The sequence below is a fragment of the Dendroctonus ponderosae genome, unplaced genomic scaffold (genome assembly GCF_020466585.1).
Source record: "Dendroctonus ponderosae isolate FM_Combo_2020 unplaced genomic scaffold, Dpon_F_20191213v2 Dpon_F_20191213_1, whole genome shotgun sequence".
Classification (NCBI taxonomy): Eukaryota; Metazoa; Arthropoda; class Insecta; order Coleoptera; family Curculionidae; genus Dendroctonus; species Dendroctonus ponderosae.
The window spans coordinates 25,504,097-25,531,987 of NW_026017110.1; the positions used below are offsets into that span (position 1 = coordinate 25,504,097).

General features: G+C 35.3%; 1 protein-coding gene across 3 annotated transcripts in view; it reads right to left on the reverse strand.

Annotated features, from left to right (window-relative positions):
* Positions 1-27,891, reverse strand: part of LOC109544295 (dachshund homolog 2) — a 212,220-nt gene that overhangs the window by 59,516 nt on the left and 124,813 nt on the right. For all 3 annotated transcript variants that reach the window (XM_048668109.1, XM_048668117.1, XM_048668107.1), the window contains exon 8: positions 5,756-5,839. In XM_048668109.1, the coding sequence (XP_048524066.1) occupies positions 5,756-5,839 (84 nt within the window). The remainder of the gene's footprint in view (positions 1-5,755; positions 5,840-27,891) is intronic.

Sequence of the window (27,891 nt, forward strand, 5' to 3'; positions counted from 1 at the left end):
CAAAACTACTCGAATTTCCTCACTCACGTTGTTACGACTGAATCGACTTTTCAATTCTCTACCCAACGATGCCAAAACGAATTCTGTGGCTCGAATGGTTCTTGAGGAACCTCGAATAAAGGCCATTTAGTTATCTCTGGAATGATGTAAAAACGAGCCTACTTGCTCGTTTTGCTTCCGAGAAACATGCAAAACGGGACGGAAAACGTGAAATTTTGCAATAATCTTGCGCCCCTTTACAGAAAACGACGATCATTTTTATAATTTCATAGATAACAAAATACTGTATATTTTCTACATAACCCCCCCCCCTTGACTTTAAAGCTGGATCCGCCCCTGGACAGTTTCTCCCGTTGTTCCCATTGCAGTGAAATGTTCGCATCCATAACCACTTGAAACTATTTGATACACATTTTCCATCGGTTACAACGACCACAAATCCTGCACCTATAAAGGGATAATAATTGCAGGCCGGCTCATATAGGTAGTTTAGTTGCCTTGGGTAATTACCTTGCTAGGCGCCATATCTATTTTAAACACGTCGAGCCTGAGGGCGTTAGGATTTCTTTGCCGGTTCGCAGCTGTTCTCTATGTATCTCCTAGACAAAGGGCTCTAACGTGCAATGAAGTTAATCGAGTTAAAAGGTAGGAAAAGTATGCCCAGATGCAAAGGAATAATTTTAGCCAATTTAAAACCGAGCAAGAGGAACTTTGAGGAAACATTCCATTTGCAATTCTGTAATTGATTGCAATATTCATTTTTTGCATCGTGAATCATTCGCAAAAGGCCTAAAATGAAACATGAAGGAGTGGATGTAGCTGTTGCTCCTACGTTAAGGGGTGCTCTCGAACGGCCACCAACATCTCCAGATTTGTCGCCGTTGGATTTTTTCTTGTGGGAAGACGTTAGATCTAACACAACCATCTAGTCTACAAGATTTACCAGAAGAGCTGAATGTGAGAAATCGCTTTCAGGAGAACTTGTATGTATGTATGGAAGTTAATGTGCAGACAAGATGCAACTCTTGGTCTTGGACTGGCTTTGCTCGTCACCACCCGTAATCCCTCTAAAGAAATTAGGCCAGTTTTGGCCCTGTTTGTACAAGAATGTTTCACCAGCCAAATCCGATATATCGATAGGCGAGTTTGTATGATATTTTGATATTTTAATGCGGACAGAAAACGATTTATACCCCTCGAAGGTGTCATAACAGGCATCCCATCGATCGATGTCGATGACGGCATGTCGTCACGGGATTTCAAAGGGCGGACCCTCCCCCACGTCAGATTAATGACGTGCAGTGTCGAAACCACATCGCGACATCCAAGATAAATCGTCCTGAAGTTCTAATATACTTCTGCTATCGAGACGTAAACACTTCTTGGCAGCTTCAGTTTTAGGACAATATCGGCTGTGTGCATGGACGGGCGAAAGTCGATTAAGAAAAACAAATTGTCCGGCCCTTTGAAATACTTTTGAAAATAAACTAGTGAGAAACAATGAGGAAAATCACAAGAACTAGAAGGAAATGATGCGCTCTTTCCTAGGCTTGAAACGAGTGAAACTCCGATTGACATTAAGTAATCTTTCGCCCATTGATTCAATGGTAAAACAAATAAAGAAACCGAACGTACAAGACGTCGCTGGTAATTTAATACTGGGATGGCATTTCGAAAGGTCAGTCCGAGCCATTACAAAAGGCAGTAGGCAACTAACCCCTGCACTTATATATCTTCTTCAAGGGTGATTTCGGCATATCTTTAACATCGAAAATAATACGGGCCGAACAATGGCCACCCTTCTTGTACCCCTTAAATGTCACAATAAATTTCTGGGGATTCGCAATTTTCTTATGCGAATAATTCCTCGTTTCATAAAAGAAAATATTCCTTTGATTTTATATTACAACGAGATGGGTTTGTATGAATGGCTGGCTAATCCCATAACTGGACGTGTTTTATTTGAGGAATAAATCGTGGTTCTGATTTATATTTTGCATATGCTTCCGGCCAAATTCCAATTGCAATTTTCTTCTGCTCTGTCGATTGATGTGATTTTTCTATTGCCAACCATCTTGTTGGTGTTTGATTTTAATGCTGTTTAAAGACAATTGTTTTGTACATCACAGTGCAGTTTTAATTAGTAAATTGCTTTTAATAAAAAATAAATAATAAAGTAAATTTTCTTAACATTAGGTTGACTGTTTTTTTAGAAAAGTTTCTTAGCAATCTATTTATTTGTATTCTTCTCTGCATACATAATTTCAGATACAGGTCAGATGTTTAAATGTTTTACTTTACAGGGTTATTGCTTGAACTTAGACCACCCCGTTTTAGCATCTAATTTGAAATATAGAGAAAAATTTTAAATACATTGGTGTAGATATTAACGTCTGGTTTATTTTAAGATCACCAATTGATACATAGTGTCTCAAATTCATATGGCAGAACAAACTTACCTTTTTTTAATGGAATGCCGTACTTTTTATTGCATATTCGAACTATTCGCACAATTATAGGCCTATTCGATAGAAATGTTTTATTATGATTTTTAACTGTTTTTGAGTTAATAACCAATATTGATTGAACTTTGGCCACCCCGTTTTTGTATCAATTGGTATTATCTTAAAATAATCTAGACGTTATATCTACAACTTTTGTATTTAACATTTTTCTTTAAATTTCAAATTAGATGCAAAAACGGGGTGACCAAAGTTCAATCCATCCTGTCCAGTGATAGACGCTTCATTAGGATCTATTTAAAGAAAATAAATTGCGCTTTTTCGGCAAAAAATGCCCAAAAAAGTACAGAACTCCTTGCCATCTCAAAACAGCACCTACATTTTTTTTAAGTTCAGACTGTATTCATGCCTCTTAAACCATGCCCATGAAGCAAAAAATGTTGAAATTTTCAATTCTTGTACAAAATAGCTGAACTAGCTGAAATATTTTCATCAGATGGACTAAAAAATTCACATTTTTTGAGCAATCAAGACCAAACGAATGCATATATTTTCGTCCAAAACTAGACAAATGCGAGCAGTTTCAAAAAAAAATTTCGATGATGTTGATATGCAGATTGCCACTTAATTGATCCCAAACATTTTAGGATGCTATTCCACATTGGATTCCACAAAAATGGATGATGATGATAATTGCGTGCTCTGGTTAGGGAATAGTTTTAGAGTTTATTTTTCATTTAGAGTCACGCTTTAAACACTCGCTCAACAATCGATAATGAGAACATTTTTGGATGAAAGAATCAGGTATTTGGTTGATAAACCCAATCAAACCCGGCTCTAAAGAAGAAGATCTAAACCTGCTACTTGCCAATTGGTTTTGCACAAGAAATAATTAGGACTCATCTAAATGGGCATGGAAAAATTGAAAAATTTGACCAAAATGAAGCAGTATTCTCAGTTTTTTCCTCATACCATTTCCCTACAATGCACATGATTTTTTTATTACAACTAATCAAGCAAATCTGAATAAAACAGCCTAATTTAGAACAACACGTTTCATCGGCAAATATTTAAATTAAAACGATTATCACCTCGTTAAATCAACAATTATAACACGATTCGTTGGCTGAATGTACGTTTAGAATGGGTATTTAGAAATTTTTATGGTCTATTTGCGCCATGGAAAAATAAAAGTTTAAACAATCAAAAATCGTTTGAATAGCGTCTATTCAATTAGAACAGAAAGTCAAATAAATATGGCAAACTTCCTCTTATAAAAGTCGGATGTGTACAGGAGATTGTCTTATCTATCTGGGCTTCCCTTTTCCTACCACGTAGAAACAGCTTTTGGGTTTTTTCTCCTAATAGAATATTTTGAATTTGGACTATCTATAACAGGTATCTTGTCATAGAATCGGATTCTGCATTTTTGGGTTGGGTTCTAAAATGACTCTTCAATTCGAACGGTTCAACCCAAGCCGCGACTGCAAAATTCCCATTTTAATGCTAGTAGCTCCAAAAATTACTACTTTTCCACCAATTTCGGACAGGTTGACTATATTCTTGTTGTTAGTTTGCCTTTGGATAATTATAAGATGTTGGGCAAATCAATAAGCCGTCAGCAGCATGCATCCAAGGATAGGGATTAAGCGACAAGGAGCCGGAAATGGTTTTGATGTATGGAACTTAGGGAATGTTCCTCTGGTGCTCGTCATCGCCTTCGCGAGTAAATGTCTTGCAAACTCCTGCGGCAACGGGAATGTCTTGACGGGCCGGAATGCGCCCGATCGCATACTTGTCGCCCCTGCAGGATTAATCCTTTGCCTCTACACGGGATACATTTTAATGGGGATCGCACACATGAGGAAAATATTTTTCAGGGTCTTCCTGATTCCAATTTATATGTTCTTCACTGTTCCTATTACTGGGTGTTATTGCCAATCGATCAATCCTTTGGAACCGAAAATAGTCTTGATGTTGCCCCTTTCCCTGCATAAGATTTCTTCGAAAGATCGTCTAAATTTATAAATATTCTCGTTAGTTGTGTACCACCCACTTTTCATGTTGTTCCTCATTTAGCTCATAATCATTCCCAAAATGAGTGCAAAGTCATGCAAACAAAAAAAGTGCAAAAAGATGAGCATAGCGAGTCGTATTGGCACCCTCGAAAGGAAACTACCGTTAAATAAATTCCTGTCGCTTTGCCACTATTTCGAAGCGATTTCCCTGCTGCTGTGATATAAAAAAGAATTTGGCAAAAGCCCCCGAGCCCTGCCAGCCCCATTCCGAGGCATCTCAATCGAATTTGAAATATTCAGAGTCCATTATCTGGTCGAATGAAGCGCGAACAACGTTTCTAATTTTCCTTCCACCTTAGTAGGTACAATTAAAAAATAAATATATTCGTCGCCCTCTGGCAATTTTCCCTCAATGGTCCGTGGATAATCTCGTTCTCAATCTGAACAACGTACGGAACAGAGGAACGATAAAAATAAATATAATTTTCCACGGGTGAAGTTCGGGGAATATATAAGGTTTTTCATGCTCGGTCTGGTTCCTCTTCAACATCGCCTCGATTTGGATTTATCCAAATTGTACATACTTTCCTGAATGTGTTTCAATTCCAAATCAAAATCAATTCCCTTACCTTGGCATATATTTTGTCAAGAAAATATATGCCAAGGCTTAAAGTAGCAACAACGCTACACATAGAAACTGATGATGGTGGAAAACACCGAAACGTATTTTAATTGATAAATAGAGAATAAATGACTGAAGCCCAGGAATTGATTTTGATTTATCCAAATTGCAATGTTATCCAAATACGTGCTAATAACCGAATATTATTTACTGATTTTTCTTAATATGGTTCAACAAGTTTAATGACAAATTGTGACCACTGAAGAACAAACGAAAATATGAAAAGATGTTTGAAACGAATGTGTCGTCTTTGTTCACCTTCATTGCCCAAGTTCCCAGGCCCTTTAATTCTCAGTTTTATTTTTGCAGACAGCATTGTCTTAGTCATAAATATACTGTAACGATTTCAATGGCGCAGAGTGCTGAATGGATTAATAATATCCAGGTTGAAAAAGAGCCCCATTGTTTGGACAAATTTAATTAGTGATTTTTAATGGGACCGATTGTATGCCTTTTGTGTTTGCTCGATCAGCGATTTTTTCACATCGACAATGCATCCTTACGGGTAATGGTCGATTATTGAATCATGTTTTTGGTTGCACTCGAAAGTGCTCTTCATTATTCTCAGGCATGTTTTGAATGTTGAAACTTACCCCTAACTTTTTGCTCGTCGTGCAGTTGCCGCTCCAAACCATCTTTTTCGTTCCGTTCTCTCAGCACTTCCATTTTCAGTTCGGCTGCAACAAACGTTTACTTCATTATTCTGAATTATTCGACGCGAAAACAATTTGAGGTTAAAACTAAGGATAAATCCCGAAACAGATGTTCCCAGGGGCCCAAGGCCAAAACTCGTGAAAATTAAAATTCACCCTCAAGCCATAAAAATCCAATATCACTCTAAGTTGGTGGTTTTTGCTCAAGGAGGACATCAATTATTCAGATCTAATTGCCGAGGCGCACTGTGGGCCTGAATGGATCTTATGATGTTAATTTTTAAGCGAACACTTTGGAGTTGGTCCACCAATGTCTGCTTAGATTTATTGAATTCCATTCTGGGAGAAAAATTAATTTTAAATCACCAATTTTCGGGGGAAGAAAAGTTCATTGTCTCAGGCCACGGCCAGATTCGCAGAAGAAATGGCTCAGAGCATAAGATACATAGTCTGAGCCAGTGAGTACTCAATTTTGAGTAAAGTTTGACTTGCGGTCTCTTTATTCTTTGACTTTAATTATTTACCGGGTGATTAAAAATCTATAGCAAAACAGTTTCTCTAGATCAAAATTTTAACAGTAGCACCCACATTTTTACATTCAAATTTCTAACACAATGCAAGGTAGATAAAAGGCATGACTTAAAAATGCAAAATAATTTTAAAAAATCGTCTGAATTAAAAACCATCTTTCATTCATGCCCATTTCCATTCTATTCAGTGACAGACGGCTGAAATATAGCCATTGAACGAATGAATAACGAAAGAATGATAAACAGAAAAAAACAAACTAAACCGCATTTTCCACAAGTCAGAGAATTAGCCGAGGGTGGATAAGAAAACCAACTAAATCTTTATCAACCGCGAAAAATTTTCCCGTGATAAATGGCGTGCATTTAGAGCGGCGAGGCGGAAGCAAAGCACCGGCTAAATTTTCAATGCGATGAATCAATTTGCTTTCTTTTCAAGTCCTTACTTCTGAATGTAATTATTGGGGAATAAATCATTGCGTTGGATGCTCATTTGACGGGCTTATTTTTCCCGTTCCCCATTTCGCGAGAAAAGCCGCATCAATATGAATTATTTCCATGGATTTATTTTTTTTCATTCTGTTTATCTTGTGATGAGCTTTATAATCAAAATTGAAATTGCATTTTGGTTGTGCTCTGATTTTTACTACCTTCACTCTATTTAGTTTATATCGTAATTTTTTTAACCTTTTCTGCCTCATTTTGATAAAAATCCGCTATTTTGTTAAATATAGTGTATAATGGAAATTATGGAAAAGATAGAAAATTTAATATTCAAGAAGCCAAAAATTTACCACAAGAGTCAGTCAGTATCAATTTTTGAGAAGCTTTTCAGAATGAAGGATTTCAATAAAAAAAATGTCTAAAAAATAGTACCAAATTGAAAAACTTGATATGAAAATAACCGAGTAGCTGTGAGGAGTATTTATTAAGGATGTTAAATAGGATCTCTTGGTCTGATTGAAAAATAGTGTTTAGCCACTTGAGTTGACCTAAAATCTATATATTTCATCCTTTATAACACATTTTCCAACTTCATTAGATCCAAAGTATTAAGAAACATTTTTGCTAGGAAAAATTACAATTTGAGCATCAGTTCACATATTTATTAAGGAACGAAAAAAATTGTAAAACGAGAAAATTTAAATATTTCTTTCATGAAAAGATTGAACAATTGTAGAATAGAACAATGATTTTTATTTGCAGATAAATAGTTTGCGTAAATTTTCACTTTTTTTAACTGTAACAAATTGAGTAATTTTTACGGACAATACAAGGGTTTCTATTTTCTAAATAGATATAACAGTTTTTTTCAAATAAAACTCTTCTTTTCAGCGAAAAATCACCAATAGACTTTTGAAAAAAGTATTGTTGAGTTAAGTTTTTGTGAACCAGACATTATGAAAATGCTAATTATTGCGACAATTTTCTTGGGTTGTTATTGAATAATCATTCTTAATTGGTTTAAACAATTGTTAGTTTTTATTGAACCATAAGCTGTATCTACGTTTCAGCAGAAATCTCCTAAAAAGCTTGTTTGTTGCCAAATGAATGTATAATTGTACAATAATTTTTATTTGCAGATTATCTTTTGGCGTGCCCTGTGTAATTTCGGGGAAATACCAAATGCTACAATTTTCAGTAATTTTCTTGGGCAATACAATGGTTTTTATTTTTCCAATGAAAAACTTGTTATTTAAGCAAAAAATCAAATTTATGCAAAAAAAATCGAATTGAAAATTGGTGTGCACTGTTTTTTTTTTGCGAAGTATCGCGATGCGACAATATTGCGACAACTTTCTTAAGAAAAACATCGGTTGTAATTAATGGTAGAGAGAATATTTGTGTTTATTCCCAACTGAATCTAGAATCGGAAGTAAACTATTTGCGAAAGAACCAATGGTGTGGGCTTTTATTTCTCAGGAAAGTTTCCAATGTTGCAATTTTGCGGTAATTTATTGGACAATACAACGGTTTTAATGTTTTCGGTCAAAATGTCTACATCTCAGGAAAAAATCTGTAACGAGCTTTTTGTTTCTAACTGAATGTAGAATTGAAAAATAATTTTTGTTTGCTGAAAAACCAAATTGCGTGCACAGTTTTCTTTCAATTTCTTCTATTAGATATTGTGGAGTTTTTTGTCCAAATCAACGGTTTTTTAAAATCGAAAACTGTGCATTTTAGAAAATATATGAAAACAGCTTTTTTGTTCCTAACTGAATATCAAATTGAAAAGTCATTTCTATTCTACAATTTTTTCTGCAAAATATCAAATTAGTTCTGTAGCTGGGGATTTAGAGTTTGCAAAGATGACTGATTTCAACAAAAGTAGAACGGTAATTTATACAACAGCAAATAAAGTTGTAAAAATTGTTATCAAAAAAATATTAATTTAGTTCGGAGCCTTTGAATAGGTTTTTAGATATTTTACACGAATGTTTCCTCAGTCTTTTTCGAGCAGACGACATCAGTTTAAGTCCATCATCTCAAAGCATTTACGCACATTTTAAACAATTTCTAAACATTATCTGCTTTAAAATACATTAAGCTTCAAGAAGACTGAATAGAATTCATACAATTGAGAAACTTCATAACTGTAATTAAAGAACATTCCTTTAAAATCTACAGAAGATGGTTCAAGCCAAATTTATTTAATCATCGACATTAAGCTCATTTTAAAATACTTTTAGTATCGATCATTCCACTTGTTAATTCACATTTCGTTCCAATCAGCAATTTGGAGGAATTTCAACGGTAAAATTGTCGAAATGAAATGGCTGGCAATTAAAATATGATAATTGCTAAATAAAAAGCATCATGCCCAACACAATTAAGAGTTGCATAAACATCTGCCGTCGAGTTTATCTGCAAAATCGACATCTGCCTAATAGCGGTTAACAATCAATTAGATTGAGGTGATAAATCGCCATATTTAATCGCCAAATTCGGATCGATTAGAACATTTTCCCAATGAATGTATATGTATACTAGTTATTTTTCCGATTTCCTTTGCTTATCGCAAACCAACCCGTTTGGTTTACACTGATTAGCTTGTTTGCGACTCTATGGATGGTGATTTATCTCTCAGTTTTGGCTGAAAGCGAGCATTTTATAAAATAATGTACGGATTTCTAGCAGAAACATTGTTCGCCGTGTTTGGTCGCTGATAAAATCGACGAGATTCGAGATTGCAGTGGTACTGCCGTTTAGTACCACCAGCAAAACTGTTAGTATTGTAAATAATTACAGTCGGATTCGATTTAATGAAGATGTAGAAAACAATGCTCCACTTAGCCGCATGCCGGCGTGTGATACCGAAGTCAGATAAGAGTTCGCTACTGTTAAAACTCGAGCAGAGCGATTCGGACCGCGCGGATCTCTATCGGAGCCATAGAGGCAGCTCATTAGCGGGTGTCGCATTTACATAGAATGGCCGAGGCCCGAACGTCGAGCCACCTGCTAAATGCATTTACATACTTTAATTAAAACGTTCCTTTTTACCAATCGGTTAATAACGATTTAGAACAAAAACTAGTGAAGATCCTAAAGAAATAGGGACAGTCAGTCAGTATCAGCACATCTGAGAACAGAAGCAATTGACCGTCTAGAAGAAAGCCAAAACACATTTTCTAGTGATGAATCGATTATTGCCGAATTAGCTTTGCAAAGAACGATTCTTTTAACTGCAGAAAGTTGTCAAAAGTACGCGATATTCCAGTTGCTAATGGGATCCAAGACAAGAGCTGCCATTGAATCGGTCTTCATAACAGAAGATTAGCAAACACAAATACCTGAAAAATTATTCAGTGAGCCCCAGGGAGGAACGTCCAAAATGATGGAAAATTAAGCGGGCTGTTTTTCTCGGACTCGCGTAGAGTTTAGGTCATGGTACTTGAATCATCCTTAGAATTCAATAGCGAAATCAAAATTGAAGTTAAAAAGAATGAAAGCTTTCATTTGAACAAATGAAGTTGATGGTCGTAGTAGTAGTCGTAGTTGACTTAATCGAATCAGGAGTCAGATATTTTAGTCTCGATGGGTGTTCCACCGTTTTTTTATTGTTCGTAAGAAAGCTGAGTTTTATGCAGGATATTTGAATAACCCTGTATACTAACCAAGTCCCTTCATTATATGCTGCAAAAAATATTCAGTTCATCCAATGAATCATTTCTTTAATGTGTTAAAGCATTTATTGGCCTATTATGAGCAATAAATATTATTTTAACATCAAGGAATACATAATTAATGAGTAACTTGTGGGCTTCTGCTGTGGAACACACAAATCACCCATGGAGTTGTTGACTTGTTATTGGAGTTGTTGACGCATATTTTTTGTAGACTCAATGCCAAAAACCTCTGGGCTTTTTCTATTGCAAACTGTAGTCGGTGTTTGAACAGCAGCACGAACATTCACAATACAATTTCACGCAATCTGAACGAATAAACCGAATTAAAAAGCAAAACATCCACAACATGGATTCCGAAAATAATCAAATTGGAACGAAGCAAAATGATCTGGTGACAAATTAGTAAATAAATTCGATTAAATTCAATTGGAGAGAAAAAAACGTGCAGCCCATTATCGAGTTAAGGGCAATTTTCAACGCATCACTGGCAGCTACCGTGTCTTGTTGATACATTTATTCAGAAACGAACTTTATTTCGGTACTGAATTATACAGGGTGGTTTTTTAGTGCGATAGAGTCCATTACTTCCAATGGTGTTGAACTTGCGAAAAACAGTTTCATATAAAAGTTGTTGACGCACAAAGTGCACACATTTTAGAAATATCTTATACGACACAGAGTGTCTCAGAAAAGCAAGCCAAGATCAAAGTGTATTTTTTTTAAATAGAATGCAGCTTGAAACGCTGCGTATGCACCGTAAATTGTTTTTTCTTACTTGCGACGTTGGCAGATTATCGTCATTTTAGTCACATTTTGCTTCAAAACATGGTATTTGAAAATGCATTGCGGAAGCAAAAAAAACAGTTAAAGATACAGAAAAATACGTCTTTCCAATCACCGCAGATCCGTTAAGAATTCTATTGAACCAAAATATCAATACATTGTACAGGGTGTTAACAATGTGGACTTCAATCTAAAACTTTTATTTTTCAAATGGAAGTACCTGTTTATTAATACGTCATTAGATAGACAATTTACTAAGTTACAAATTTGCATTTACACTTTAAGCTGTGAAATCAACCGTTTTCAAATTATAATTTATTTTATTTAAAAATTTCAAAAAGTTGCTCTATTTTGTAAGTTGGCTATGGAAGTCAATAAATAAGTGATAGATAGTAAATATTAGTAGTTGCTTAAATGTTGACGGAAATCATATTGAACATTTATTTTAAAGTATTACTGTAGGTGTAATTTTATATTTTTATTTTTATAGACGTATGCAGTTTTATTGTATTTTTAGCTATGAAATTCCATGCATTTTAGAGAACGTTGCACTTTTCTTCATTGATTATGTCAACTATCATCAAATGCTGACACTTATTTAATTAATTCCATAGCCACCTTACAAAATGTAAAAACTTTTTGAAATTTTTAAATAAATTAATTCATAAGTTTAAAACGGTTGTTTTCATAGCTTAAAGTTTAAATGCAAATTTGTAACTTTATAAATTGTCTATCTAATGACGTATTAATATGCAGGTACTTCCATTTGAAAAACAAAAGTTATATTGCGTTAAAACGTTTTAGATTGAAGTCCACATTGTTAACACCCTGTTTAATGTATTGATATTTTGGTTCAATCGAATACTTAAGGGATCTGGGGTGATTGGAGAGACGTATTTTTTGGTATCTTTAACTGCTTTTTTCGCTTCTACAATGAATTTTTAAATACCATGTTTTTAAGCAAAATTTTACTAAAATGGCGATGATCTGCCAACGACGCAAGTAAGAAAAAAACCATTTACAGTACATATGCAGCGTATCAAGTTGCATTCCATCAGCTAATGAAAAATGGGTAGTTCTATTTAAAAAAAATACACTTTGGTCTTGCCTCGCTTTTCTGAGACACTCTGTATCATATACTTAAGAAATTTTGGAAATGTGCGCACTTTGTGCGTCAACAACTTTTATATGAAACTATTTTTCGAAAGTTCAACACCAACCGAAATAATGGACTCTCTCACACTTAAAAACCACCCTGCATGTGGGAGGATAGGTAAAAGCTCAATTTAAAGTAGCATATTTCCAGCAAAGGAAATTCGTTTTTATTGAAGAAGAGCTGATACGATTTTATTATTTTATTTTAACAGGTACTGTGGTGTTGGGCAGAAAAATACCCATTTAAACAAGCAAGTAGTTTGCAATTTGTCCCAATTATTCATAGTTTTAGTGTTATTTAGTGCATGTGTTATTGAGACACTTGCATTTGAAAATTTTGCTTCAGATTCAAGTCCAGATTTCTTGTAAACTGGCACTTATACTGGAGTCATTTATCAATAAAGCAGTTTCAAAGTCCAAAACGTTGGCAAGCTATAGAGCAAAACTAAGCCAATGGGAATCAAACGACGACTATAATAACTCAAAAAAACTTGCAAGTGTTCACCAAAAAATACTCAATATTCGACTTCTCTTACTTGCTTCGGTTTGGTCAATTTCGCCTGCTAGAAATGGTAATTAGAACGCAGTATTTCTGCCCTATTAACATCAGTTTTTTAACATTTTTTTCGTAGGCCGAGGGTGGATGATTTAGCCCTGGGCCGATAGCGAGGGTGAATAAAAAATCAGCTTATTGCTAATATCGAGGCCGCAATTACACCAAGTTGCTATAAAGCGGATTTTTCGGCTGTCGCGGATGGTATTACTTTTTATTTTATTGCTAATTGTCGACGGTTTGTAATTTTGCCGAGTCCGAGGGGTGAGTGCGATCGGCCCTAAAAAGTTACGGCCGACTGTAATAGATAAGTTTTTAAAAGTTCTCAGCACGATTGCGGCCTTTTAACTTTTGTCTTGGGCGGATTTTTTGGGCATGTTTTCGTTCGCCCAAATGAAGCAAAGAGACAACTCGTGTCGGCCACTAATCAACTCGATACAATTGATTCCAGAGCGATAGCGTAGCAAAATTCAATCTGATGTGGGGAATAATTGAAAGGGGCCACAGGTAGTCGGTCCATTATGGCCTTTCGCAAATCCACGCCGATTCCATAAATCGGGAATCTCACTGACTTGTTGATATCTGCGGAAATTCACCACAGGGACTGTTATCTCAGTGAATTATTTCGAATCCCCACGCTACAATGTGGGATCGGACTCGGTAAGGTTGGCAAACATTGCCAATGGCGAAAATAATATAGTTAGTGATGTTAATAGTTTGCAACAAAACTCATACAGGCGATTTTTGGCAAGCTAATAAACTAGCGACTAAAGTGGCGCAAAGCTACTAAAGGCCCGGAATTTGAGTTGTGATTAAACCGCGCTTGACTAATCAAATATAATCAACACTGCAATGTAACATTTTCAATGTCATGTCGCATATCACTTTCCAAACCCCAATTAATTTATTGGATGAGTGAAGTTTAATTACGGCTTAAAGTAGTTCATAGTCATTTTTTTTCAAGCCTGCAAGCCCATAAGCTGATTAATTTTCTAGCTTCTTATGCTACAGCTTTTTGTCTGCAGTTTTCATTGAAAGCATCTGCACTCTTTGAATGTTTTGCTAAACCTCCATCAGTGTCAGATGGGCACAATAAACATCCATCCAGAATGTTGACTAGCAGTTTCAACACTTTCTCCCACTAGCAGCAAGTGGGCAAATCGAACAATCGCACATAATAGATTGAAATAATATGGAAATGTGTGAACATATGGAACTGATATGTTTCTCGGTTCCAATGATAGATACATTATTTGACAATGCGTGTGTTAACACACACGCACACATGCCGAAAGTGCTGAGAAGCGTTATCGGCGCACATATTGTTTGTTGTGATTTCGGAATTAGACGTGAATGCAAATGAATGTACGCGCTTGATGACATCCTAATCAACTCGATTCATTGATAGTAGTGATTTTTCTGGCAAAAAGTCCAATAGTCTATAAAATAGTTTGTTAAACTCTCAATCATTAAAGAACTCATCTTTTCTAAGCAGGTTCTAAGGAAACCCTTAGAGTCTAAGACAAGAGCGCATCCAGCTTTCAAGACAGGGGAGGTCATGTAGTAGAGATTCAGTCAGGACAAGCTTCAATTGAATTACAATAGCAAATGTAATCAACTGACGAAATCAATTTTCTTCCATTATCTTCTCAGAAAACGAGTTATGTCTTCGTCCAGTTCAATCGGTATGGTTTTATGAACGTGGAGAAGTGCCAGTCCAGTGAAGCGCTCTTCTGCCATTGCAGCTCAAAAAAAAATCGGCAAAAAGCTGATCCAAAAACTCGTGCACAAATAAAGTTACTGATTCCACTGCTCTTAATCAGGCGTACAAATTGAATGTGGATCTTCTCTTTAGATCACTTGCAAGACACATTCAGCTGTTTCGTAAAAATTGAGCAAAATGTTAAATCGAAAGCTCCTGAAAAGCAACTTTCGTATTCCGTTAAGCATTGAATGTGGATCTACTATGCCTCTACACAACATGTCCAGCTGAAAAGACTTAAAGTTCCATAAAATTCGAACAAAAGTCCGAGATCATTTAATTGGGCATGAAAATGTCTATTCTTCTCTATGCCTGGAATGTTCATATTTGGCTGGAAAACCTGTTTTGTTCACGGCGACCATCCAAACCAGTTTACAACAGCAAGTTGCGCTTGAAAATATTTGCGTGCGAACAGTAGTCACTTTCTACAAAACAGTCAACAGAAAAAAACGGAAATCGAACTGCAAATGACTCATCTAAAGGGATGACCAAGCAAACAATTACTTATATCAACTCCTTTATCCTGTAGTTCGCTGCCTTCGGAAAGTGGTAAAAGCCTCAATATCGCTTAAGTTTTTTTGGAAAAGATCATTCATTTCGCGTTCAACTTTCTGTTGTGAACTATACTTTTTTTACTATGCGTCATTAATGGATTTTTCTACTTTAAATTGCAACCTAAATTGAACTATTCTTGAATTGTCAATTCGATTTTTCAAATGAAAAATCAATTTCACTCAATTTTCAAAAATTAAAATCTTAGTCTGCTTAAAAAGAATTTTAAATGAAGTTATCAACACTAGTGTTTCCCTGTTGTAAATAATTTGTTTTGTTGTATTCAAATGTTAAAATAGAGCAGAATCCAGACCTAAACTTCTAAAAGTAGGTGGAACTTGTTTATTGCTTTGTGATAGTTTAGCGGATAGCGCCCGACTACTGATTTAGATATTGGATTAATTAATAAAACTCTAAATAAATTATTGTTTCCAAACGATTCGTGCTAGGGAAATTCAGTATCATTCATAGTCGTGTTAATACGGGGCATTTTTATTTTTGACATTTTGGCCACCGTTGCAGAGTTATTAGCAAATATGTGGGCAAGGAATGTGGGTGGCAATGCAAGTCTCTCTAACTCCAAATTCCATTTTATTTGAAACTATATACGAAAACCATGCTAATGAAAAGTTGCGTGTTGGTCTAAGTTCGACTGTTAAGTGAAAAAATTGCTATTTTCAAGATATTGGAAAATTTCCCAAATTAAAAAAAAATTCTTTTTTCAAACCATTGCTCCTAAAAATACATTTTTGGGGTTCACAAAATCTTGTCGCCAGATTTGTAGCAAAATAGAGTGTTTCCAGGAACAACTAGCGCTTCAGGTCTAAATTTAAACTCCCCTGCTGCTGAAACGGTGACCAAAATGAACCTTGGCCCTCAAACAACTTTTTACCCCAAGTTTATCGGCTTCTTAAGAATTTTTGAATTTCTGAAAAATGTTGCTAAATGAACGAATTACAGAACACACACAATTATTAACCGTTATTCAGATAGAGGCAAATTGGTCAGAACCCAAAAGACCCTCCAAACGTAAAACGCCCTAAATCTGTGCAACTGTATATTTAATCAGAATGTTCTGTTTGATAGTCATTTTGGATTTTCTGCAAATTAGGTTTTATTCGAAATTCTTAACCCTCCAAAAAGATAGAAGCAAAAATAAAAACGAAAGAAGTTAAAATTTTTTGTGGGCGTGGGAAAGAATGAAGAAATAGTGGTAATGAGGTATTGGAAATACCACATAAATGTTATCATTCCTCTTTGTCAGCAAAAAGGAGAAAAGCCATAATCTATGTTTATATTCAGAGAATTCGACTCGTAATTTTGAGTCGCTGATCTAAGCATAAATGGTTAAGCTCAACCGAATTATATCGATGAACTTTAGTCTAATAAGAGAGCCTTAAAGAACTCGTTGTATCGACAACATAATAAAATACGTTCTGCTTGTGTTGAGATAAATACATAGTTATTTTATTTCAATGCACTTTTCCCTATTAATAATCTAATATGAAGTTTTCGATAGAGTTTCTCCAACACCACAGTTCTCAAATGAGAAATTATGGGACATTTCCAATCTCTAAAGAGATACATCGAAAATTTGAAAGCATCTTGACCATTTTCTTTTTTTCTGAGCAATTTCGGAGGTCAAAAAAATATGCCAACATTTTTAAGATTCATTTTGGCTGATCCTAGATCCTGATTTTCTATCGAGGCTTCTAATGGGATGTTGCCAACATTCTCTGATCATCCGTAAAGGACTTGTTAATTGAAAATTGTTAATATGAATGAAACAGTAAACATAATTGTGTATTTTATAATTCCTGAAGGCATTTTAGCACGTCTTCACACTTTTAATTATCCAACGCGCGCCCAGCGTTAAGAGATAGCGTGTCATCAATCTGACTACTCGGGCACGAAAAAACTTATAATAAAAAGTATTTTCTTAGGCGGATAGCGTTTTTTCCTTTAGCCCATAACTTGATGGTTGACTTTCCATGAAATGACCATCAACAAAATACGGAAAAAATTGAGGGTTGGAGAAGAATGTTGAATAAATGTTGCCGATAAACTAGTACTAATCCCTGTGTGAACTAAACATTCAAACACAACAAAAGTATTTTAAAGTATCTGCACCTTTCAGCAACGGGCCACGAAACACAGAAACTCTTCTCCTGCTTATCATTGGCCATAAAGCGTGCTGAGTACCGCGTAAAGCTTTTGCCGGCCTTGTATATGCCGCCGATCGCACACTCCTTATCTTAAAAACCAAATATTGTGTTTATTGCTTCAAACCGAAACAGGAATTCCGAAAATATCTACGATGTTTCTGCTGGACATCTATAGGAGCGTATCGATAGGGGGGCAACTTTGTAGTAGGACGATGGGCAATAAACATTAAAATTAGCCATTTTCCTTATCTGGAATTGCTTTCGGAATAAATGGAATTGCCAGTTGAAGACGTTTCTCGCGAAACTGCTTCTGAGAACAGCGCCAGGTGGATACAAGTTTGTGCATAATTCTTTGCAACTGTCCTGAATATTAATTTTGTTGTTTTACAGCTCTTGATCCAGCGGCTTTATTTAATTACATATCAACTGTATTTTTATCTGCGCTGACATAATGCATACATAGAAAAATAATATCAATTCCCATTTTGTCTATTATTTGCCCGACCAGATAAACTGAACAAACATTATTAAAAGCTTTGGATGTTTGCTTTCTGTAAACGCTCAAGATATAACTGCAAATCAATAATACCAATAATAAAACAACAGGTGTCTATTTACATAGATATTTGATTGTGATTGCATATGTATGTGGTAATGTATTTATTATTACGTGCCATATATAGGGTCGGCTCAAAAAAAATGCCCGGAACTGGGAGAGGTTTTGCCACGTTATATCCCCTGATAAGCTTAGATAAAATATTGATGAAACTTCATACAAAAAATGTATTCATGTATTGCCTTAGAGGTAAATGGCAAATTAATGATACAATGTTAATATTTATGTATTTTCTAAGATACATAAATATTTGGGTCGCTTGTGTTGTGTTGTATTATTTTATCAGCACAATGAGAACTCCGATACGAAACATATCAAATGAAGCCTGATTAATCAGTTCCTTGAACCGTTTGTGTGCTTTCCTTTAATAGATTTACCGTAAGCCATTAGAAGTTGATCATATCCAAAAATTGCCACATACTCTTCCCGGAATTTGACCTCTGTAAGAAGCGAATTTTAAACACTTTTTCGGTTTACGTACTTCTAATGAACCGACGTTGGTCAGTTGCGAGCGTCTTGACCGTTTCGTCACCCCGACACCACATGCAAAAGAAACGACCAATTAAATTTTATGTCAAAAGTTAATGATGGGCTAATTGAATTCTTGCACCATGTTATGAAGTGTGAAATTTAACGCTGGCTGGAAAAAACTCCCAGTTGTTGCCGACCAAATGTAATGCAACTGATGGTAACGAATTGCCGTTGAAACCTCGGAGTTTGTGCCGTTTTTTCGATTGCTCATTTTCCATACGGTTCTTAGTTAACATACTGTGGAGTGCCAACAAGTTTTGAAGAGAAAGATGAGACGCTAAAAATGATGGTGCAGAATGGAAACATCAGCGAGTTACATTCAGTTGAAGTCAAGAGGAAAATGCATTTTTGAAGCAAGTGGTGGACTCAAATGGTCTTACTTTTAGTGAAATTTAGATTCGCTTTTATTGGTCTAGTTGCCCCATCCAACCTCGCACACTCTAAATGACCCCCAATAGAGTTCCCCAATAGGTTTTCAAGTTCTTTGGAATTTTGAAAAACGTCATTCCTCTGGAGGTGTTGTCTGGCTGTGTAAGGAGTACATAAAAAATAGTAAAAAATATTAATTGTTATCTATCAAAAACTGAGGAATTTGCAAAAAACTATATTAGAAAAACGGCAACAATGTTTTTCAAGGTAATCTCCGTAATTAATATTACGTAAATACCTGTGGCTTCGTAATTATTTAAAACTCCGGTAACCATGGATAAATAGAGAAAGTGACAATAAGATAGGCAACGATAAACGGCAAATTCAACAGGAATCGTTGAATGACTGAACCTATTTCGAAACTTATAACTTCGAATTATTAATTTGTTTACAAATTACAAAAACATACAGTTGAGTCAGTAACTCCAAACAAGTGCATGTGTAATCACCTTATTATGCACTCTTCTCGAGCAGCTTCTCGTATTCGGTTAACTAACTCCTGCTCAATTTATACCGGTGTTCAGTAATCCATTGGTTTAATGTGATCTTACATACATGGTAGGAATATATCTGGTAACTTAATAATTAAGTTGACATTCGATTTTCAACTGTTAATATCTTCTAGAAATTATCGGAAAAAAAAATTTCAATATTTTTCTCGCACCTTCCACGTGAGCCCCTATTACCCCTTAAAAGGAATGAGGCCAATTTTGAATCACCCTATATATTTGATGATTAACGGAGGTTCTAAAGTTCCTACCCTTGACAATACTTTTACTATATTGGGGGAGAAAGACAAAATTGACGTTGACCCCCAATTTCATTTTTCAACACCTGCTGATTATTCTGGAGACTTCAACTTTCTTCGAATGCTTCATCCTGAATGAATCTCACCCTTTGAACGTTATCAATTTCCTTTTGCCTCCAAACGCTACGCGAATTCGAAATATGTTCTTTTCCTTTTTCAAGTTTCCATTATTCCTCCTTGAGGACAACTAAGGTCACCTTCTGGATGCGTTTCTTACGCGTTCCTCATTAATAGATATAATTTTTCTAGAAAATTCTGAAACACAACATTTGCGTTTGTGTTAATCCGATTGCTAAAGGCCACTTAAAAAAAAGATCGCTTCTTCCGCATTTTCTAAGCCAGTTGACTAAATGCGATCCCTCGCCTGTTCACGTCTCATCGATCACAAAAAGCGCCGCCGGTGTTTCCTAATTTTTTGATTAAATTTCCATGAATGCTCGCGAGAGGAACTAAGAAATGAGCTTTACGTTTCGATATCAAAAAACATTCAAATATTTGCACAAATGATTATTCCATTAAAATGAAATTTGCTCAGGTAGGGAGGAGTTTTATTCAAATTGGCTTTGTCGGAGCAATATTGCGAATGGGTGGCGGCAGCCCCCCGGGCAGAGGGAGCCACGTTTTGTTCTACAACTGTTGAAGGAAAAAACCGCGCAGTTTTCTTATCCTAATCCAACACTTGTTTGTTCTTGTCAAGTCATTTCACATCGATGGGGGAGCGAATTGAGTAATTTTATCGGAAATGTCGTTGATACCGTTTCATGTAATGGAAATATTGAATTTGGTGCCGCAGAATGAGCGGGTCTGTTATTCTAGAGCAGCCAGTCTCGGCTGAAGCAGAAATCTCGATTTGTGGCTGGGAACACAGCCCGAGGCTCATTTAATCACGCATACACATGTAATATATTAAAACATAACAAATATAAAGGTTGATTGGCCAGTCGGCGTCGTAGGCGGACAATATATGAAGTAGTCCAGCCGCAACAGTTGCTACTGGCTATTTGGCATAATTCGTGGCTTCCAATGTTTGCATATTGGGACCGAAAATTATGACACCCGCTCGTTTGCTTGATCAACCACTTCATTATCAGTGCTCGGAATTTATACACTACTCAACTGAACTGGTGGCTTTCTCCAGCAGGGTTTGGCCGATTGCAAACTTTCTTAATTTTTTCTTTAAGTGTTTGCGATCCTTTTTTCAGCTTTGATTTATCGGTCAATATCGGGTTTAAAGTTGGCAGCTTTTCAGTCTGGAGTGTTGATTTGAATCCAATAATGATTTTTAGAAGTTACTTATTAATCATTCTCTGCTTCATCGCACTAGGAATTCACAGAAAACATATGCATTTTACATTATTAGTGTTCTGGTGTGTGATGCAAGATATTTACAGTTTATGTGCAAAGCTTAACAAAGTGAACTCGGAAAATGGAGCGTTTTGGGCGGAGGAAGTTGCAATCCGTCTCCTTCTCTAGGAAGAAGGATCATCCAAATTATAGAAGGAAATCATGTTCCCAGTACTCAGATCCTGATTTTCCTCTCATTCGCCTATAATTTTGATAATTTTTAGTCAATGTTCCAAAGATAAATCGAAAAGAATCCAGACAGCTATAAGGAAATATTTACTTCCGAACTTTTAAAGTTTGGAAACCGAAATCTAGTAGTTTTCAACAAAAGATGTTTCAGCATGAAGCCATAATTTTGCAAATAGTAAATTTTCGATGGCGTGTGGTTTTGTTAGGGCTAATTGATTGTGTCCAACCCAAATCCTGAAATGATAAACGATCAAAGATTTATGCATATTTTGCGTTTACATATTTTCAGATGTTAAGATTCCGATTTAGTCTTCAACTTAGATGAATTATTGCTCGAATGCTCTACCGAAAATTTGTCCATATGAGTAGGCCGATAATGTCAAAAAAATTAAAAGTTTTCAAGTATCCGGATTGTTTCAAGAGATATTTTGAGAAACTGGATTGTTGAATATTTTGCTTTGAACTATTGATAGGTTAGGAATTTCAGGTAAATACCAATCAATTAAAAATTCTTGAGGAGCCAATTCCAAAATTTGAATATACATTTTAATTGTTTTTGAAAGAAGAGAACCTTTAATTTGATCTACAGGTTCAATAACAGATATGTTTGGGAGGCTTGATAAAAATAATTCTTATAACAAAACTGAAAATATTTACGGTTTTTTCCAATTGAAAGTAGACTGGCAGTAGATTTTGCGCAAATGGAACGGAAATATATAAAACTCGCAAAAAATTAATTAGAAAGCTGCAAATGCCGTTAGAAATTGACACGTTTTTTTGTTACATTTCCCCATTGTTAGTTCTCCTTATTTCTCCAACTCTACAACTCCAAATTTTTCGAGCAGTCGTCAATAAATCACTCCTGATGGACAATATCTCGTCAGTTTTTCGGATTTTGCGCCGTTATGGAAAAGAATTTGATCCTGATGTTTTCTGTTTTCATTGTTAAATAAAATTTAAAAAAACAGTAAATATATAAATACGTTTAAATCCACTATAGCCCATCTTAGTAGAGTTTAGAGGCCTTATTAAAAATAAGTTTTAAGTTAGAATGAAGCGAAATCAACCTAATTCGGCGTCACAATAAGTAAGCGCATTTGATGGTAAATGATTGAGAAAATAAAATCCCCGGTTAAAAATGACAAAACGGTTTTTCATTCATTCATTTAATTCATTTCATGGTAGCCATGTTTTAATGATTTTTTGAGTAAAAACCTCTAAAAATATAGAAGATAAAAAGCTAGTAAAAAATGTAAATCCTGCAGCTAATTTCATAGAAGTAAATGCCAAGGACAATGTGAAGAGAACAATCGTCGAGGAACCGAACGAATAAAAAATGAGCTTTCTTTTGAAGGCTGAAATCAAATTTTCCCCCGTATGAAAGTGCCGAGGGAGCTAATCCAGAAGTTGTTTTCTCCCATTGCCATAAAGCACATTCTTATCCAGTGGCAATTCTTATTAAAGCGTCCCATGTACGGATGTCGAGCTGTTACATAATTCCGCTTCTTATAAAGCCCGAGCGGAGAGGCAATATGCGAAACATAGTTACATATGCAAATTGGCTACCCAACTTATTGTTGAGCTTGCTTACATATCGTAAAGAAAGATATACATGGTAACTGCGGTTTATAGGCCCTCCACCCCATCAAGCCACGAATAAACTTTTGTTATTACCCGGCAACCACGACAGAATTTTTATCAAGGTTTATTTTAAATTCCTCGCCGTGTCCCTCGGGATGCGTATGTATGTGGAAATTTCTAAAGTTGTGCTTTTAATTTGCGTATCTTTAATATATGATGGCTGAGCTTTGGGACGTCGTCGTTTCAACTTTTCTCGCTGCCTTTGAAATCAAATCGGCTAAATTGCTTTCGGGCCATAAAATCAACCTGAAAACTCCCAACAAAACGTTGGAAATCTTTTTTCGTTAAAGTTCTTGTCTTTTATCTGATCAGTGAAATTATCGACAGGGAGTTAGTCCTGAATATTCTGGACACGACGTGTACGTTACTACTTACGTTAATAACATCTTATTCGATTTTGTCAATATTTTTCTTCTTTATTAACTTAACTTTCGATGGTTGGCTGTTTTTTCGTGAAAAATTAACCCAAACTACCAACTTTCCTTTTTGTCCAATCAAATCAAATAATTTTTAGTTGTATTTTTGGTCCATCTATCAAGATACAAGTTTTGTAAAGCAACTATTTTTGAAACACTCAAATTAGATCAACAAATTATTTTCTCATCCCTACAATTATTATAAAAAAAATGATTTTCGACCAATGCTTCATACTGCTGAGTTGTTCGGGCTTTTAGGCGACATATTAATAAAATTGAGCTTTTTGAACTTTGATAAATGGCTATTTCTTGAGAGAATTAACAAAGGTCTACTATTCCTCCAAGGTATGATTACGACTTCATCCGTTATTCAAAACTTAGTCGGTGAAGTGAACTCCTAGCTCTAAGGAATGGGTATTGCAATTTTTGTTGTTTTAACTGAGATGTTTGCTAAAATATACCTAATTTCTTATTGAAAATGAGATCTGGAAAATTTTATCCATTTCTCATGGTATAGCCTGGATCAATTATTATTTCAAATCTAAGGACAGGACGACCAAACACGCATTTGATGAGCTTCTGTTCCTTTTGTTAGTAAGTATCTGCAGGAGCACTTATTTTAAGCATCACTGCCGCTCTTGATTTTTATCCAAAAAAGATATAATGTGTATTTCTATGTATGTTGCTGACTTCTAAAAAAAGCGTAAAATGACGACTAGTGCAAAATTATTTAAAAGACTGATCACTGCCATCTAGAATTAATCTCTTTTATACTCTGCTGGCTATTTGGTGGATCTTAATGTAAAAGACCATAGAAAATAATTTCTTAATAAGCAACCCCAGAAAATATGATGTGTTTCATGCGGCATTTCCTTAAAGAGGCCGCCATCCGAAAGTCGTAACTCGATTAATTCCGTTCATATTCGCATTAAGTGCCGCATCGGATTATCTCTTGGAATTAAATGAACCATTAATATGTAATTCTCCATCGTGGACAAGGAGAGCGACAAAAGGCAAAGACCCTAATTAAATATCTTATAAACATGGCTTACCATAAAAGTGCTACCAAAAATGATGGCGGCCACATTCGTTTTAACAACTAATGGTCGATTTTATAACCGGCAGTAACAGTTTGATTAAACTACCAATATTAGGTCTGCGAACCAAAGTAGCAGCAGCAATTGCTTTTTTATAATGTCCGCAGGATATTTGCAATGAAAACCGATGATACACTGCTCTGCTCACTCCGATAAAAATCTGCCGATTTTCGCTCTACTTTGTTCGTAAACAGTTCTGAGTCTCGTTTGATGGATGATCAAATGAGCCACATTGGATTTTTTACTGCCACTGAACGGAGCTTCCTGTGATTACTATTTACCTGCTTCGATTCCTGTTGAGTATTTAAAGTGCTCATTTCAGTCTTATGGGTTTTCTTCACATTCTTCCTCCATAAATATTCGGAAAATGATTAAGCCACTGAGCTTTCATGGGCAAATACCATAAAATTGTTTAATCGACCAGTAAAAAGTCTCATTATATTCAAAAGGCTCTAATAGAAAATTGTTTCTTTTTAAGCGCTCAGCGGTGTTTTACTACTTTCGGGTTTTTGTTATAGCTGCATATTTCTTACAAGCACACTCTTCTTGATGTGCAGGAGGACTTTTCTTCCCACTGTTACCGATATTTGTAAGCAATTCTGAAATAGGGTGAATAGCAGATAAAAACTAATCAGCACATTTAGTTGCATTTATGCACTTAGTTTTTCCTACTTTGCAACATTAAATTAAAGTTTTTTGTCTACTATTATTCAGCCAGCGTCTGTTCAGATCGCAATTTAAGTACGGGAAATTGCTTGAAATAAGAGGTGAATTAATTTAGCCAAAGTGGCCATAGCAAGACTGTTCAAACCAGAATCAATAACCATTTGAAAACAATTAGTTGTTCATATGTCTGTCAATTACCCCTCTGTTGCCTAACCACTTATTCCCGATTTGATTAGTTGCATTTAACCGAGCAGAAACAGGTGTTAAGGCCATAAAAGTCAAAATTAATCCGCGTTTTCGACTCGATCCCCCCGAAATATCATTTAATATCGGAAAGATACCTATACTAATTTAAAGCGATTATTTTGAGGGCCAACCAATCAATCCTACCATATTATTACCGCATATCAAATTACCCCACCATATCATTTCCAGTTACACAAAAAACGCTAAATCGTAAATGGGCATCTTTTTCGTTTTGAGGTCGTTTAATTTTTTCCGTTTTGATCCTTTTTTCATAAATGCGCTAAAGATTGGGTGTTATTGGATCGGTCGGAGGTCAGAATCAACGCGATAGAATCACTTCCATCTAATATTGCACTAATAAAGTCAACTTTTTGAAGATGAAACGAATCATTTTGAAACAGATTTGTGATGAAACTCATCTTTCCTTTACAACTTAGTTTGCAGTAAATGCATTTATTCCTTATCGCTTGCGAGTGTTGCTTCAAGGCAGTCACCAGAAGAGCCGATAGAACAGTTAAACGTTCTTCAACTAAACTCATCTACTGTTCCGCATCAATCCAAAACAATTCATCCATCGCCTTGCGTACATATCAAAATAATCCCGATTAGTACAATTAAAATATTAAATTTCCATCTCTCAGGCATCAAGATTCGAACTTATAAACCGCTTAAGGGAAAGTTGGGACCGCATTCGTGGGGGGAATACCAAGGAAATGGCTGCGTTGTCGTATTTAGCATGTTGTGTCGAGAAGGAAAAGCCTAAGTAAGCGCCCTGAGGCCCAGTTTTCGGCTCTTCGATAGGGGTCGCTTTCCGTTCTTGGTTTGTTACAATCTAAACATCAAGCACAGCAACAATGGCACAAATCTGACATTGGAACAGGTAATAAAGTCGAGGAAGTTTCCAAGTTTTCTGGGAGTTTGATTTTGATTTAACATTGACTGTTTCAGCTGGAGTTTTTCCAGCTAAGGAAAGCGGAAGTTTGTGGTGTTTTCTTAGAGAAGGCCCCATTTTGGTTGAGACAATTCACTATGATTTTTGTAAATTTGTTTTGAAATAAACTATAGACTTTATCCTGCATACTTTTCAAGCGAATTTAAAATGTGTTTGATTTTGATGTATTTGATGACTGATACACAAATGTTGATTTATTCCTTAAAAGCGATTTGCAACAGGCATCAAAACTCCACTAACGGGAATCAAAATAATAAGAAATTCATAAAATATTAAATAATAATCTTCCGAACGAAACTTTGTTTTTTTAGTAGCAGAGATGAGACATGGTTGATACGGAAAAATTGGTATTAGCAATTGTAAGGAACAGTTCACAAAATAAGTTTCGAAAGAAAAGGCAAAACTGGAATGATCCGTTAAAGCTGAGGTGTTAAACACTTTAAATTCAGCCGAATAGACCGTCATTTCTCGAAACGTAAAAGCAGTGATAAAATTGCATTCGATGTCAATTTTTTTATCTATTTGTTAATGCTAATTGGACGGTATTTTGAGAGTATTCTATTACTTAATAATTACTTAGTTTAGTATCGAAAAGCACGTTTCATGTAGGAATACTTTCACTATGGCTAGTGCTGACATATCTCATAGTGGCGATGCTCAGCGTTCTAAATATTCTCATCATCAGCTAAAAAATGCTTTTTTTAAGCATATCTTTTCTTGAATAAAACATATTTCATATAATTTTTGCACGTACTGTTCAGATACTTATACAGGGTGTGAGAAAATTAAACTACTACATTTTTAGTCTGTTTTAGTTTGAAAAAACTGGTGTCTTTTCTCTTTCGTCGTTTCCAATGATGGGAGCCTCTAAAAACGTTTTCAAATACTTTTTGCGTTTGAGATTTTCATTTTTTTTCAAACTCACTCTCGTTCTGCCATTTTCACAAAAAACGTAGCGTTTGGAAAACAAATATTCCCGAAACCCAACAAATTCCAGACAGAATGGGTAGTAAAATTTTTGGAAATTCATAAAATATTTTGGGAACTCGAAAAATGGTATTATACAATCCCGCTTCTGATTCCGAATACGATTCCACCAATTTTTTTAAAGAAATAAACTACATGCTATTTTTAGATTGTTCCTTTCAAATAAACTTATTTGAAAAAAAAAGTATAATTTTTTGTAAAGAATAAGTATATTTGACTGCAGCTGCTATTCCTATGCTTTTTTACAACAGCGAATTCAATTTTATTCCATTTCAATATAAGAAATCGCAAAGTTTTCAAAGTTTTTTAATTTTTGGAAAATGCATATTTATGTTGAAATTTTCACTTTTTATTCGATGTCCGTTCAAAAGAGTTAAGCCCAGTCTCGGTATATTGAATAAGATACAGGGCTGGAAATCATCCCCAACCATATTTTACAGTAATATCTTATACAGGCAGAATCGAAATTAGGTGTGTATGGAGGGTGATTCAGGTTTCATCTTGATATTTTCGGGAATCATTAGAAGAGG